Raw genomic sequence first — 16,720 nt, forward strand, 5'->3', positions numbered from 1 at the left:
GATCAAAGGGGCCGTAAAAAGAGATTTTATTTACCACACGAAGAACTGCTAGACGGAGTGGGAGAGGAGGCCGAGCAGTTCGATCTTTCGTGCCCTAACTTGGCGACGGAGGACACCTACGGCGACGGCGGAAAAGACAATGTCCGCGGCCGGCGTGAAGACGGCGTCGGTGAGGTCGCGACAGCTAAGCGCTTCATCGCCGGCGTCGTCGAGGGCTAGCGGTGGCGCTAGGGTTTGTGTGAGAGTGGAAGAAGGGATAATGACTGTGGTGAGGCATGTATTTATAGGGATAGGGATGGCATAGTGTTATTACACAGGTGCCCCTGGCGGTTCACATCTGAAAGACACATGGCTACCATGCAACACATCGGAGGTTGTTCCACGTTCCCATGCACGCCTGGATTGTCGGGTGGTCGTTCCCACTTATCCGGGTTTCAGGTTGAAGGATTTAGCATTGAAAAACAGATTAATGTTTGTCTCTGTGTCTTCTGCTGACAAGGACGCAGAGAAGACAGTTTGAGAGTGTCAATTGAATGCATATGATTTGGATAGATAGACTTGAGATAGAAGCATAGAGGGGCTAGGGTCCGATCACATTCACTTAGGTCAAAAAATTCAACGTGAAGACATAGCTATAAGTGAATGCTGTAGAGGACAGAAACCAAATTGAAGATAAACATGAGGACATTTTAACATTGAAGACAAACAAAATGCGAAGACTTTGCAAATGTAATGCCATGAGAAAAACACTTCAAAGGGAAAAAATTGGTGGTGGCGTTACCCACCGTATAGGAAATATTAGACCCAGACACGACGCACAATTATCGTGGCGCTCCGAAGTCAAATTCCACATTAATATATTCACACTCAGAATGTAAGTCTTCATTGATTGAAGATATAGTTTACTTCGTGTGTTGCACATCTAAGTCATCAACATGCTTAAGTGTTAGGATGTGTGCCTGATCACAGGACATTTGAGGATTCCAAGATATTTAGCTCACACTGTAACTTGCAAAACCTCTTCTCATCCAAGGGCTTGGTGAAGATATCTGCCAATTGTTCTTCAGTGTTAACGTGTATGATATCAATATATTCCTTCATAACATCATCTCTCAGAAAGTGATGACGAATTTCAATGTGCTTTGTCTTTGAGTGCTGAACTGAGTTGTTGGCAATCTTGATGGCACTTTCGTTGTCGCAATAGAGTGGCACTTACTTCAGATGAATGCCATAGTCTTTGAGTGTTTGCTTCATCCATAGAAGCTGAGTGCAGCAAGATCCAGCAGCAATGTATTCAGATTCAGCAGTGGAGAGAGATACACAGTTCTGCTTCTTTGAAGACCAACATACAAGTGATCGTCCCAGAAAGTGACATGTGCCTGATGTAGACTTGCGATCCACTTTGTCACCAGCATAATCAGCATCCGAGAATCCAACTAGATCAAACTCTGAGCCCTTTGGATACCATAATCCTAGTGTTGGGGTGTGAGCCAAATATCGAAGAATTCGCATCACAGCTAAGTGATGCGATTCCTTTAGTGACGCTTGGAATCGGGCACACATGCAAAACACTAAGCATGATATTTGGGCTAGATGCACATAAATAAAGCAGAGAACCAATCATGGAGCGGTATACCTTTTGATCGAACTCTTTACCATTGTCGTCGGGACCCAGATGGTGTTTAGCTAGCATTGGCGTCGTGTAGCCTTTGACTTCTTGCCAGTAAGGAGCTCATAGGATGTCTTGTTCAGAAGCTTGTGAAGATAAACACGGTTGATGATATGGCATGCGGTATCAATGGCTTCAGGTCAGAATTTTCTTGGAGTCTTGTATTCATCGAGCATCGTCCGGGCCATCTCAATAAGTGTTCTGTTCTTGCGTTCCACGATGACATTCTGTTGCGGCGTGTATGGAGCTGAGAATTCATGTGTGATGCCCAAAGTATCGAGATAAGTGTCTAGGCCAGTGTTCTTCAATTCAGTGCCATTGTCACTTCTGATGTGCTTGATCTTGACACCATAATTGTTCATGGCTCGATTGGCAAAGCGTCTGAAGACATCCTGCACTTCAGTCTTGTAGAGGATTATATGCACCCAAGTATATCTTGAATAATCATCAACAATGACAAAGCCATAGAGACAAGCAGTAGTAGTAAGAGTTGAGTAATGAGTGGGACCGAAAAGGTCCATGTGGAGCAGTTCGAAGGGTTGAGTCGTTGTCATGATTGTCTTCGAGGGATGCTTGGCCCTCGTCATCTTTCCTGCTTCACAGGCACCGCATAAGTGATCCTTCTTGAACTTGACGCCCTTGATGCCTATGACATGCTTCTTCCTTGCAAGAGTGTGAAAGTTCCTCATACCAGCATGCCCTAGCCTTTGATGCCAGAGCCAGCATTCAGAAGCTTTTGCTAGAAGACATACGGCAAGTTATGGTCCTGCTGAGAAATCTACCACGTACAAATCATCTTTCTGATACCCTTCAAAGACTAGAGACTTGTCAGATTCCATTAGAACAAGGCAACGATATTTTCCAAATATCATAATCATGTTTAAATCGCAAAGCATTGACACCGACATTAAGTTGAAACCAAGGGATTCAACAAGCATTACTTTATCCATGTGTTGATCCCTTGAGATTGCAACTCTACCTAGACCCAATACCTTGCTTTTACTAGTGTCAGCAAATGTGATGTGACTTTTGTCAAATGGACGTAAAGTTGAGTCCATGATAAGACTTCGCTTGCCAGTCATGTGATTAGTACACCCACTATCAATAATCCATTCTGAAGCAGCTGGTGTCGTACCCTACAGTGCAGTTAGGGGGATAGGCTTCACGAAGAGAATTGTGAAGCATAAACATTTGACGAGCAAGTGGATTATGAAAGCTTAGATCGAGCTTAGGACTGATAGGGCAAGCAGCAAGCGACTCGGGAACAAAATACATAATAAGACCATTTGGGCATTTGATCTTGCGCCCTACAAGATGTTTAAGGTCCCCAGCAATAGCTTCAGACGAATTTGATTCTCGGCTGGAGACCTTTCCCTACAAAAGAGAGTTAAGCTTTCTTAGCCACCCACATCTTCAAGGGTGGCTTCAAAACAATGAGTCTAAGTGCAACATCTGAGAACTTTGGCTTTGGAGCCCTAGCAAAAAGTCTTGCTGGTGGACAATAGTACTCATAAGAATAAGCAGAGTAGTTCTTGGTCTTATGAACATGGCGGTTTGATGAAACGCGCTCATATTCATAGGCCTGAGTATGGCTTCCCTGCAAAACATTTGCATTAGTGCGACTCAGGTGGGTCCTTTGTCTGTATGAAGCCTTTGGACCATATGAAGTCTGTGGTCTGGGGTTTGTCTTCTTCACTTGTGATGTCACGACGACATTCACAGGAAGATTCTCCAGCAACCTTTTCGGTACCCAGACTTTCTTCATAGGTGGCCCATTCCTTCAATTAGTACCAATATACCTGGCAAACACTTCACCATTCTGATTCTTAAACAGTTTATAGTTTGCATCAAAGGATTCATCAATAACAATGGGATTAGCACAATTGAAGCCTAACAGGGTGGATGGATCCACTGAGGGTTCCTTTGCAGCAACCCATGTGGTTTTGGGGTACTGCTTAGGTTTCCAGTAAGAGCCATCAGCATTCATTTTCCTGTCGAACCCAAGACCCTCTTTCCTAGGGTTTCGGTTCAGGATCTGCCTTTTGAGAACATCACATAGTGTATGATGCCCTTTGAGACTTTTGTACATCCCTGTTTCAAGCAATGTCTTCAACCTTGCATTTTCATCAGCAATAGCAATTGTATCCTCAGCAGAGGGGTTAGTTGCCACATCAACAGTTGAAGATATTGCAATAGTAGCAGCAGTAGAACACGCAGCAACAGAAGTAGCGTTGTCACACTCAATGCATTTAAGACATGGTGGTTCAAATCCTTCCTGAGCGGAACTGGCCTGTTTGGCGCGAAGTGACTCGTTTTCCTTTTGAAGATCTTCATGAGCCACTCTCAATTTCTCAAGGTCTTGCTTCCTTTGAAGATAATCATAGGAAAGCTTTTCATGAGTTGTTGAGAGCGTTTCATGACGACTTTCAAGTTCCTCATACTTAACATGAAGAATTTTTATGTCTTCAATTAAGGACTGAGATCGAGTCATTTCAGCGTCTAACAGGTCATCGCTTTTGTCTAATAGTTTTTGAATATGTTCCATAGCTTTTAGTTGTTCGGTTGCAATTTTAGCAAGTGTTTTGTAGTTGGGTTTGGAACCACAATCAGAGTCATCTTCACTGGATGTTTGATAATGAGTAGTGCGTGTGTTTACCTTGGCACCACGTGCCATGAAGCAGTAGGTGGGAGCGGAGTAGTCCTTGTCATTTGCATCGGTGTCGGTGATGAAGTCATTGTCTTCAGTGTTGAAGATGGACTTGGCAACGTATGCTGTAGCCAGACTTGCAACGCCAAAATCGGACTCCTCCTCAGACTCCACCTCCGCCTCCTCAGAAGCGGACTCCTCCTCTGAATCTATTTCCTTGCCAACAAACGCACGAGCCTTGTCAGATGAGCTCTTCTTGTGTGATCAAGACTTTGAGGAAGACTTGGAAGAAGACTTTGAGTATTTTTTCTTCTTCTTGTCGTCAGAATCATACTCCTTGCTCTTCTTCTTCTTCTTTTTGTTCTCATTGTCCCACTGTGGACACTCAGAGATGTAGTGGCCAGGTTTCTTGCACTTGTGGCATGTTCTCTTCTTGTAGTCATGAGCAGAAACTTCATCATTCCTTGAGCTTGATCGTGAAGACTTTCTGAAGCCTTTCTTCTTGGTGAATTTTTGGAACTTCTTCACCAGCATAGCAAACTCCTTTTCAATGTCTTCAGGATCATCAGAACTGCTGTCAGATTCTTCTTCAGATGAGGAGACAGCTTTTGCCTTCAAGGCACGAGTTCGCTCATAGTTGGGACCGTAGATGTCTCTTTTCTTATAAAGCTGAAACTCATGTGTGTTGAGCCTCTCTAGTATGTCAGACAGATCGAGTGTCTTGAAGTCAGGACGTTCTTGAATCATCAGGGCTAGGGTGTCAAACGAGCTGTCAAGTGATCTCAGGAGTGTCTTGACGACTTCATGCTTGGTGATCTCAGTAGCGCCGAGGGCTTGAAGCTCATTTGTGATATCAGTGAGTCGATCAAACGTGAGCTGCACATTCTCATTGTCATTTCTCTTGAAGCGGTTGAAGAGATTGCGAAGGACACTGATTCTCTGATCTCTCTGGGTTGAGACGCCTTCGTTGACCTTGGAGAGCCAGTCCTAGACTAGTTTGGATGTTTCCAAAGCACTCACACGGCCATACTCCCCTTTGGTCAGATGACCACAGATCATGTTCTTGGCAGTGGGGTCCAGTTGAACGAACTTCTTTACATCAGCAGCGGTGACACCTTCACCAGCCTTGGGAACGCCATTCTTGACGACATACCATAGGTCGACATCAATGGCTTCAAGATGCATGCGCATCTTATTCTTCCAGTAGGGATATTCAGTTCCATCGAAGACTGGGCATGCAGCGGAGACTTTGATTATCCCTGCAGTCGGCATAGCTAAAACTCCAGGTGGTTAAACCGAATCACACAGAACAAGGGAGTACCTTGCTCTGATACCAATTGAAAGTGCTAGTGATCGACTAGAGGGGGGTGAATAGGCGATTTCTATGAAAGTCTTCAAAACATGGAAGTTTTGAAGATAAATGGTAGAAATAAACCTATTAACATGCAGCGGAAGGTAGGCTACACTAAGCAAGCCATAGTCAAGTATTCAATGAAGTGAAAGCACAACGACTAATAGCAGCTAGGCAGTATAGATCAGGTAGGAAGATAGTGTGAAGCCAATCAGAACAAGCGGTCACTCAGCGAAGACAAAAGATAATGCAATCATACAATGACTTCATCAGAGCCAACAGTAAGTAAAGGAATGGGAAGGATGAAACCAGTGACTCGTTGAAGACAATGATTTGTTGGACCAGTTCCAATTGCTGTGACAAATGTACGTCTGGTTAGGGAGGCTGAGATTCAACTCAGAAGGCCGCGTCTTCACTTTATTCCCCTTTAGCTAAGGACACCCAGTCCTCGCCCAATCACTCTGGTAAGTCTTCAAGGTAGACTTCCAAACCTTCACAGACTTCGTTCACCGGCGATCCACAATGACTCTTGGATGCTCAGAACGCGACGCCTAACCGGCTGGAGGATTCACAGTCCTTAAGTGTAATAAGTCTTCAGATCACACAGACAGGAAGACTTAAGTGATGCCTAACACTCTTTGGCTCTGGGTGTTTAGGGCTTTATCCTTGCAGGAATTCTCTCTCAAAGGCTTCGAGGTGGGTTGCTCTCAAACGATAAAAGCCGTGCACTAACTCTGAGCAGCCAACCGTTTATGGTTGTAGGGGGTGGGCTATTTATAGCCACTAGGCAATCTGACCTGATTTGTCCGAAATGACCCTGGGTCACTAAGGAACTGACACGTGTTCCAACGGTCAGATTTCAAACACACACGGCAACTTTACTTGGGCTACAAGCAAAGCTGACTTATCCAGCTCTGGATAAGATTTGCTCGCATTGTCTTCGCTCGAAGACATAGGATTTTTTGTTAAGCATCACTTCAGTCATTCTGACTGGTTCTCTTGGACCCCACTTAACAGTACGGTGGTTCCTATGACTCAACGAAGAAGAAAAAGAACGACGAAACAACTAAGTCTTCGCGCTCCATAGTCTTCACTCGATGTCTTCTCTTGTCATAGTTTTCAATGTGACTGTCTTCACATACCACCTTTGACTTCAATGTCTTCATACATTTTTAGGGGTCATCTCTGGTAGGAAAACCTAATCAATGAGGGACTTCTACCTGTGTTATCCTGCAATTCTCACAAACACATTAGTCCCTCAACCAGGTTTGTCGTCAATACTCCAAAACCAACTAGGGGTGGCACTAGATGCACTTACACTCCCTCCCTCTTCCTCACTCTCTCTCCCCCTCTCCCTCTCTCTCTTTCTAACACATACACACATATCCATTTTATTGGATACGGGACCATAATCCATCTATTTCACACACACATGCTAGTGTATAACAATATGGATTATGTGTATTATATTTGCCACCACAACTGAGGGAATTAATTTCATGTAAATCGGCTAGCCACAGCTCCAAGAATACGCAGAGGAGGTGGGCCGGGTCGGCGTCGGCGCCGTCCGGCGCGGGTCACGGGCCTGCTTCCAAGTGTGTCTGCGCGCCGGCCACCCACGCAGGGTCCTTCAAGTGCCGCTTCCACCGCACCAACTCCTAGGGCCACGGCCACGACCAGGGCCAGGGAAGTCGCGCTTCTTCGCCCCCTTCATCGGCCGCGGCCAACGCGGTGCCGCAGCACCCGGCCTCGCCGTCCTCGTCCTCCGGCACTGTCGCAACCCAGTGACGCAGCCCAAGCATCGGCCTCGAGAATCAAGAACGCTCGACAACGGAGAAGGAAGGGAAAATCATATACATGTCATAAGAAAGGGAGTTTATTTACTGCTCCCTCGATGTATTGTTTCCTTTGTTTGGATATTAATTACCATCTGTGAGTTAAGGTAAGGTTAATGTGATTGAGTGATTTTTCTAAAAATCAATTATTTGTTTTCTAATTAATGTGATTGAGTGATTTAAGATAAGGTTAATGAATTTAGATTTGATCTTTAGAGATTGTTCGTGATTGATTCTACATTACTAAATAACTTGCGCCAGTATGAAAAGTTTTGATCTGTTCAGATTTTTTTCGTTGTATGAGAGGGTGACGCGAAAATAACCGATGAAGTGGGGGGAGGGGACGAAAAAATCTACGAAAAAAAAACCCAGCAAAAGTGGGAGGGGGTACCAAAAAAATCATGAAAGATGGGACGAAAAAAATCTAAAACCGAGACTATCAACTGCTTCATTAGAAGTAGAGATACTGCAAGTGCACAAAATACTCTAACAATATACACAATAGGAATCTCCTTCGAATTTGAACTTAGATGGCACTGTCTATATTTTCTTCGTACTCCGTCCATCCACAAATATAAGATGTTTTAGTGCTTTTTTTTTACTCATTTGTAAATTGGGCGCATGGGCGATCCTAGTGGAAACTATGGGATTGATTGCACCACATGAGTGTACACCTTGATTGACTAGTTTGCTCTCTGTTGCTAACACGGCACTCTCTCCCATTTCTTGTCCAACTCCAACAGAAACGCCCTTCCCATCGATTCCATCGATGCGTGTACCATTATCACCCCGCGACGGTTGCTGATTGATTGAACCGTTTGTTCTGGGAATAAACAATCTCATGCAATGCAAGCATTGCCACAACTACGCATGAGAGTGCGCACCACAGTCCACAAGTCTTGGTCCACTAACGCGCACAAACCAAAGTTATCCGTCGCCCACCACCAGCCGGCCGGGCCGGACTGGTGCATGCGGCCGGCGTCCGTTCCACCACGCAATCCAATAACGCCTACGGCGCCACTTGCGTCCAGCACTACACGGCAGTGCAGGCCACAACGGGTAAGCATCAAAGACAGAATCCCTTGTTTGACGCCAGTAAAATACGGCGCCACTTAGGCTCAGCACTATACGGCAGGGCAGGGCAGGCCACAACAGGTAACCAGCAAATTAGAAGTTCCTTATTTGACATTGTTTTCGGTCCGCTAATCAACCGGCTCATGAGCTAGCTCAGTATTGCTTTTGTAATAAGATTTCGAGTAGCTGGTCTGAGGAGCCCCTGGGTTGCCTCGTAGCTAAACTAGTGGACGATGTATTGATTATTTGATCTTAATATAAAGCTAGCCATGATGATCTTTCCTAAAAAAAGTTCCTTCTTATTCGACACTATTAAGATAGTGGCGTCTCTATTTGACGATGAACGAAAAAAAAAACTTCCTTATTTGGCGTTGGGTCTAAATTGCATATCGTGTCTAACACTACCGTCTGGTTTTTCGAGCTGGCGGTGTTAAACGTCACGTGAAAGGACACATTTGCCCTTGACTTTATCATGTGCCCAAATGGGAGAATATCAGATGAAAACCAACGCTCGGTGAAAGCCGGTAAAAGCCACGTGGAAACAATGTTTTCAAGTTTAGAAAAAATATGAAAAAATATACTAAATGTTAAGACTGTGTGTTCTATTTCCAAGTGAAACTCCAAGTCCAGACACATTACAGGATGTGAGCTATGAAAAAAAAACAGCAAAATCAACATTGAATAGTACCAGATAGCAACATCACTATTCATTGCTGAATTTCTTTTTTTTCATTGCTCGAATCCGGTAATGTGTTTCAACTTGGAATCTTGCATCACGATAGAACATCATCTTCTTAACATCCCAGATTTTTTCGAAACTTTCAGACACGGTTTCCACGCAGTTTTGTTTGAATATTGGTTTTTATGTGATATCCTCCCGTGCCCAAATAAGGAAAGAGAGGGGGCAAGAACGAACGGAAGGAAATTCGAGGTGGAATTTGCACACAACCATCTTTCTCACAACACCCCCTACCTCCTCCCCCTCTATCTCTGTACTAAACACGTGTCGAGGCCACTAGTTCCTCCCAGCTCCAGCACATCCCTGAGTTGCCGCTTGCTGGCACACTAGTTGGTGTTTTATTATCTGTAAAGCGGTGTGAAGGTCTGTTTCAAGAGTTGTTGCTCACTGGCGTGGTTCTGCCTCACTGCACTCCTCCAACACCTAATTGGCGCTTCGCTTCCCCGTCACTGATGTGCCTCCCTTGCCCATAGTCATTCGGTGGGGTCACAGTTACGGCCGCAGAGTGGGCCGTCGGTGCCACGCTCTCGGAGGCCCGTTGTCGTATTCAACCTCTCATGCTGCCCCTCGATCACGTTATGTGCAGTCACGCCTTTCTTCACACCATGTGGCAGAGCTCGGATGCCATGGTCATGCTCATCAAAACTAACATCAGAAGCATGAAAATTTGAGGGTTCTCTTCAACCTACCTACGGGTGAGAGGCACGGGTAGGTCGTCGAAGAAAGGGATGACGAGTGGGTCTCACTTGTATGCGAGTGAAGAAAAGGAAGAGAGGGATTGGCTACAAGTCTAAGGGCAGAAGTGTCTTTACATGTGTCTTTTAACACCGTTTGTGTCAAAAAAAATGGACGGTGGCGTTGGATTGGAATGGAATCAAGACCCGGTGTTAAAATAGGGAAAGATATTAGTCTCCGGTGTCAAATAAGGGAGCCATTATCTTACCAATCGTCAGAAAAGGAATTCCGTCAAATGCAGGCACCCCCTGCTCCCTCCAAATCCAATCGGCGGGGCTCGTCACGGCGCTCCCGCGTCCCCGGTGCGTCACCGCCATCCCGTGGCGTGGACGTCAATTCCGCCCTATATATCCGCGCGCACGCCGCGCCCAAACATATTAATCACCACGGCCCAGCCGGCGACTCGTCCCTAGCAACCACAGCCACACTACCCACCGTCCGTCGAAGCCTCGTACGTGCGATGGCCGGCGGGCGCCGCTCCGGCTTCGCCGCCGCGGCCCTGCTTCCCCTCCTCGCACTCGTCTTCCTGTCCGCCGGCTGCGGCGCGGCGCCGGAGGGTGCGGAGGTGACGGGGCTGCCGGGCTACGACGGCGCGCTGCCGTCGAAGCACTACGCCGGGTACGTGACGGTGGACGAGCAGCACGGGCGGAACCTGTTCTACTACGCGGTGGAGTCGGAGCGCGACCCGGCCAAGGACCCCGTCGTGCTCTGGCTCAACGGCGGCCCCGGCTGCTCCAGCTTCGACGGCTTCGTCTACGAGCACGGTGCGTTCCCCTACGATCCCTCCTCCTCCTCCTCCTCCTCGTGCTCGACCGTCCGTTGGCGCTAGCGGTGGCAGTAGGGAAGCGGGGCCCGGTGGCTAGCTGGTGGGAAGTCGCTGAGAGGCCGATGGAGGTGGTGGTGACCGGCCGTGTCTGATTCGCTGGGTTTTTTCCACGGCTGATGGAGTAAAGGCCTTGGCGTAAAGCGGCCAGGGCGTACAAACGGAATCTGCCTCACGTACGCACCACCCGTTTTGGTCCGGTTTTCTTCTTCCTTTCTTTTTTTGAGCTGGAACACACCGTGTGTTCCAATTGCGAAAGACCGCCGACTCGGTCGTTTTAGTCCGGTTTTCGTAACGGTGGTTTTGCGGCGACAACCGGGTTGAACGAAATCTATATCTATATCTATACCTCTATACCCTAATAATAAATAGATACAGATACATATATAGATACAAATTTCCCTTATACCCTAATAATAAATAGATACATATACAGATTTTCCTTATACCTTCATAATAAATAGATACAGGTACATATACAGATTTTCCTTATACCTTCATAATAAATAGATACAGGTACATATACAGATTTTCCTTACACAGATACAGATATAGATACAGATAGAGATATAGATTTAGATTTCTATTAATAATACAGATAGAGATATAGATTTAGATTTCTATTAATAAATAGGCTATCGCTTCTGGCGGTATGTCATGTAAATCGCCCTTAAAGTTGTCACATATTAAACACAACGTCACCTATAAATGAGGATAAAACTATTCGTTTTCCCTAGGTCGTTGTGCCAAACTCTGCCTTATAAACAAGCGATCCCCTAATGAATAGTTGATGTGTAGTAGCCCATTGGCTAGAGTCCTCCTAACACTCCAACTTTTCTATCTTTTTATATTGTTTTATCATGCAGATTTAAATACTTTTTAAAATATTCATATCTTTCAAATACTAACTCAAAATCTAACATATTATATATGAAAATTCCTCAGAAAATGTGCAGATTTCAAATATGTTGTTTTCATGCATGTCAAACATTTTCTAAAATCCCATTTTCCTTTTTTTTATTTTTTATCAGGTAGATTCAAATACTTTTAAAATATTGATATCTTTCAGACCCTAACTTGAAATCGAACATGTTACACACGAAAATTCCTCAGAAAAATATGTAGATGTCAAATGTCTAATATGCTTGCAACTAAGGTAAATTTTCACTTGGATTACAGTTGCAAACACGTATATCAACAAGTCAAAAATAATGCCCTTATGCACAAGTTATCGCCGAGTACTAAAATGTACTTCTCTATTTTCATCCTAAAGCAGTATTTATTGGGTAGCACTAAGGAGGAACGACAACAAAGGCGTAAAGAGATAGCGGTAACTAGGTAGACATTTTTGTTGTCTAATAAATTGAAAACATCTTGAGCACATTTCAAAAATCACTCCATATTTATGTTTTTGTGCAACACCACTTATCATGTTGTTTGTCGCCCAGCGTTGTGAAAGATTTTAAAGGATTTGTTGATGACGTCGAGTGGGTGTATGAGGGATGAATTATTTTTGTTCCGGTGCAACGCACAGGCATGTTTGCTAGTCACTAGTTAAAGGGTACCCCTTGGAAAGGTTATTTCAAAACTCCTCTGGTAGAGAATCAACAGTCGTGGCTTGAACTCGGAGGAAAGTGACAGACACACACTTGGTCAGATAGATACCTTCAGAGAAACAGAGGAAGCTTGGGTCCTGGATAGGTCAACATTTTTTCTTCTTCTAGAATAAAAGTCTGACTCGTAGGGTGTAAGCGAACGACAAGTCCTGAATAGAGTGAAGCACGCCCAGTGCTGGACGAAATGTCTGATAGCAAGATCCTTTTCTGACATCAATCTTTGTCCTCTTAGTTGTTCATGAAGCCCTGACATTCCTGCCTAGCTCTGCCACTGGGTTTACCTTTAAGTAGTAACGTTTAAGTATTACTACTTTTCTTCACTACGTTGCACATATATCTCCACGCAGTTTCTTGTTAAATCATGAATAAATGAACTAATTGATTAACTTGAAATTACATGTAACTTTCAAATTCATGGTACAATTCATTTTTGTCTACTTTCAGGGCCATTCAACTTCGAATCAGGCAGGTCAGTTAAAAGCCTGCCAAAGCTTCATCTCAACCCTTACAGCTGGTCCAAGGTTGGATACTATCTTCCATTGGCCTAGTGGTGTATATAATTACCAACAAACTATTTGTTGTTATATCTAACTTAGAGTTAAAAAATTTCTTGTGGCCTAGGTGTCTACCATGATATACCTGGACTCCCCTGCTGGTGTGGGGCTGTCATACTCAAACAATGTTTCAGATTATGAAACGGGAGACCTCAAAACCGCCGCTGATTCGCACACTTTCCTTCTGAAGGTATGCATGTGTACTCATCTTAGTATGGTATATAAAGAGATAATCTTTGTGCAATATAGCTAAGTTATGTGGCTTCTATGTATGCAGTGGTTTCAATTGTACCCTGAGTTCCTGAGCAACCCGTTCTACATAGCTGGGGAGTCGTATGCCGGGGTTTATGTCCCTACTCTTTCGCATGAAGTTGTCAAAGGTCTGGCCCCGGTTTTCTACTCACCTTCATCAGTATATAGTTACTAATCATTTAGGTTTCTTATTTACTGACTAATTAATTATCCGCAGGGATACAAGGAGGAGCTAAGCCAACTATAAACTTCAAGGTTAGTGTAGTACAGATGAATTTTCTCGGTTTGCCGATCGCAAAATTTATGAAATGCCAAGTAAATCAGGTTTAACGTTTTGACCTGTACTATTATGATAGGGCTACATGGTGGGGAATGGCGTCTGCGACACTGTTTTTGATGGTAATGCTCTTGTGCCATTTGCACATGGAATGGGTCTAATATCAGAAGAAATATACCAGGTAGGTAATTCAGACAGACAGTGTTAATTCGAATCAGATTAGTTTTCAGTATCCTGCTGGTATTTGCTTCAAAACATTTCTTTTAAATCGCCATCTCCTCACAATGCAGCAAGCTTTTACGACGTGCGACGGAAATTACTGGAATGCCAGCGAGGGTAAATGTGAAAGCGCGTTAGTGAAAATCGACTCGGTAAAAACGACATGTCACCTTTTCAGAGTGAAAACTGCAAGCTCTTCTCTCATCATGATGCACTGACTATTTTTTTTATTCACAGTTAATCAGCGAACTGAACATTTACGACATTCTTGAGCCATGCTACCACGGCAGAAGCATCAAAGAAGCAAACCCGCAGAATAGCAAATTGCCTAAAAGTTTCAAAGATCTTGGTACGACTAACAAGCCCTTTCCTGTAAGAACAAGAATGCTTGGGCGTGCTTGGCCTCTGAGAGCTCCTGTAAAAGCCGGACGTGTTCCATTATGGCAGGAAGTTGCAAGTGGTGTTCCATGCATGGTAAGCTTAAAGCATAATTCAGAAAAAGATACTACACATTTAAAATTATTGCGCTTGCGAATTAAACATGGTTCAGAGGAAATTTGCTGTCTGCAAGAGATACATTACATGCTCATTTCCCAGTATCTGATAACATTTAGTTTGCTTAATCTACAGAGCGACGAAGTGGCAACAGCATGGCTGGACAACGATGGCGTCAGATCTGCAATCCATGCGCAATCAGTATGATCATAAGTCAGCATTAGATGGAACTGAAGACACTCCCATTTTTCTAACTCTCGCTTTTTCATGCTCATACTAGGTAAGTTCAATTGGGCCATGGCTCTTATGCACAGATAAAATTGATTTCAACCATGATGCTGGCAGTATGATCAGTTATCACAAGAACCTCACAAGCCAGGGTTATCGTGCCATCATATTCAGGTACACCATGAACCTGTAGAATGATATTCTTATCTTATTCGTGTGGCTGTTGTCTAATCTCTGTATTGAGCAAAATTTGGCATCCTAACTCTTCTGAAGATATTTGAGTTGTTCACTATCTTATAGTGAATATATTTCCTTAAAGATTCATTTGCATTATCCTAGACAGATAGAAGCAAATCGGATGCCATATTATTTATGGATTGTCACATTCTCTGCTTTTATTAATGACTATTTTGCATTTGTTTCAGTGGTGACCATGATATGTGTGTGCCATACACCGGGAGTGAAGCATGGACAAAATCTATGGGGTATGGAGTTGTTGACTCATGGCGACCATGGTTCACAAACGACCAAGTTTCCGGGTACTGAACTATTATTGCTGAATTTTATTAACGTCCAAGTTGAAGTATCCTTGAGATGAACTCACAATTACTTTCACGAGGGTTAACACTAAAAACAAAATTTAAAACGCTTGCTATGTTACTTTGCATTTGGCACGGTTCAAGCTAAGAATATACGTTGCGAAAACACCATGGAAATGAAGAAGCAAAATGTAACTCACAATGCCTGTTTGTTGAACTCCTTAGGTACACCGAAGGCTATGAGCATGGTCTCACTTTTGCTACTATTAAGGTAAGCATACATTTTTTTCATTCATGGTCATCACAGTTAGTAAAAAAAAATGTATGAGCACATCATTAGCTTCAAAAAATAAATTTCCGTACCTTCTCGTTTGTGTTTTCACAGGGCGCTGGACACACCGTTCCTGAATACAAACCACAGGAAGCATTGGCTTTCTACAGCCGTTGGCTCAATGGTTCAAAGTTGTGAGGCTTGGGCCCAGCTGCAAATAATGGGGGAATATACTTCTGCATACAGTCAAGAATGAACAAATGTTGATTTGAAGAAAGAGATGAGCTACATGCCATATAGATAGTTACATACTCAAATTTCAAAAATAGCAATTGGAACACTGCGTGTTGTATTCATTCATGAAATGTTATTTGGTCGATGCAGCTTTGATATTATTGCTCTCATGATTTGTCCACTGTGTGATCATGACTTCTGAATTTCAGTTGATATGGAGAGTATATCATATCCTCGACTGTAAAAGAAACAATGCCAAAAAAAGTGCATACAGAAAGGACAATATATCTAAATTCATACTTGGGGCATTTCATAGTAATATGGAAATTGGGATTATGTGCTAAGATACGTGAGCCTAGTCTTAGTCTTCCGCTGAATAGGTAAGTTAGGCCATGTGACTAATGAGCATTCTAATTAGTAAGTTATTGGCCGTGCTAAAAAAATAAAGGTTTATAATAGATAAGTGGTGGTGGTGGTTTGTCCACTTTCAAGCCAAAATTAGAAACACATAATTTCAGGAAAGAGATGACCTACACGCCATATAGATAGTCCCATACTCAAAATTTCTAAAATAGCAATTGGAACACTGCGTGTTTGTATTCTTTCTTGCAAATGTTTGGTCTATGCAGCTTTGACATTGTTTTCATGCTTTGTTCACTGCTGATGCGTTTTGTAGCCTGCACCATTTTTCGGCCCTTTGCAGGTGTGACTCAATTGGCCTGGCTGAGCTAATGTTGTAACACCCCGGATGTAATTTTTCATAATTATAACTCCGACTCTGCCATTTCCGGCTTTAAGTTATGAGATTCGTGGTTGGGCTTGTGTCTTCGTTTTGCATATTGCTCATGTTTTGCAATCCGACACTCCTACGTGCACCGGTGTCCCCTTTTGTCTCTTTTTGTGAGGGGGTGTTAAACATTCTCGAAATGGACCGAGATTTGCAAGTGGCCTTGGTACACCATCGGTAGACCGCCTGTCAAATTTCGTGCCATTTGGAGCCCGTTTGATACTCCAACGATTAACCGGGTAACCGGAAAGGCCTCTTGTGTGTTACAACCCAACACCCCTCCAAAACGGTCCAATAACCCTTCCAAACCATCCCCATGTCCTCCGCCGTCGTATCACGATTGCGTGGTCGAAAACTACACCTCTTTTGGACACT

The 16,720-nt window shown here is 43.8% G+C and overlaps 1 protein-coding gene across 1 annotated transcript; it reads left to right on the forward strand.

Moving 5' to 3' along the window:
- Nucleotides 1–10,305: 10,305 nt before the first annotated feature.
- On the forward strand, nucleotides 10,306–15,857 carry LOC119270219 (serine carboxypeptidase 1-like). The gene is made up of 13 exons (XM_037552198.1): nucleotides 10,306–10,814; nucleotides 12,934–13,010; nucleotides 13,111–13,233; nucleotides 13,321–13,423; nucleotides 13,513–13,550; nucleotides 13,652–13,753; nucleotides 13,863–13,943; nucleotides 14,029–14,265; nucleotides 14,422–14,487; nucleotides 14,567–14,688; nucleotides 14,940–15,053; nucleotides 15,279–15,324; nucleotides 15,439–15,857. Exons 1-13 carry the CDS (start codon nucleotides 10,511–10,513, stop codon nucleotides 15,520–15,522), a joined length of 1,497 nt encoding a protein of 498 aa, XP_037408095.1. The 5' UTR covers nucleotides 10,306–10,510; the 3' UTR covers nucleotides 15,523–15,857.
- Nucleotides 15,858–16,720: the final 863 nt, after the last annotated feature.

This window comes from Triticum dicoccoides, chromosome 3A (genome assembly GCF_002162155.2).
Source record: "Triticum dicoccoides isolate Atlit2015 ecotype Zavitan chromosome 3A, WEW_v2.0, whole genome shotgun sequence".
Taxonomy (NCBI): domain Eukaryota; kingdom Viridiplantae; phylum Streptophyta; class Magnoliopsida; order Poales; family Poaceae; genus Triticum; species Triticum dicoccoides.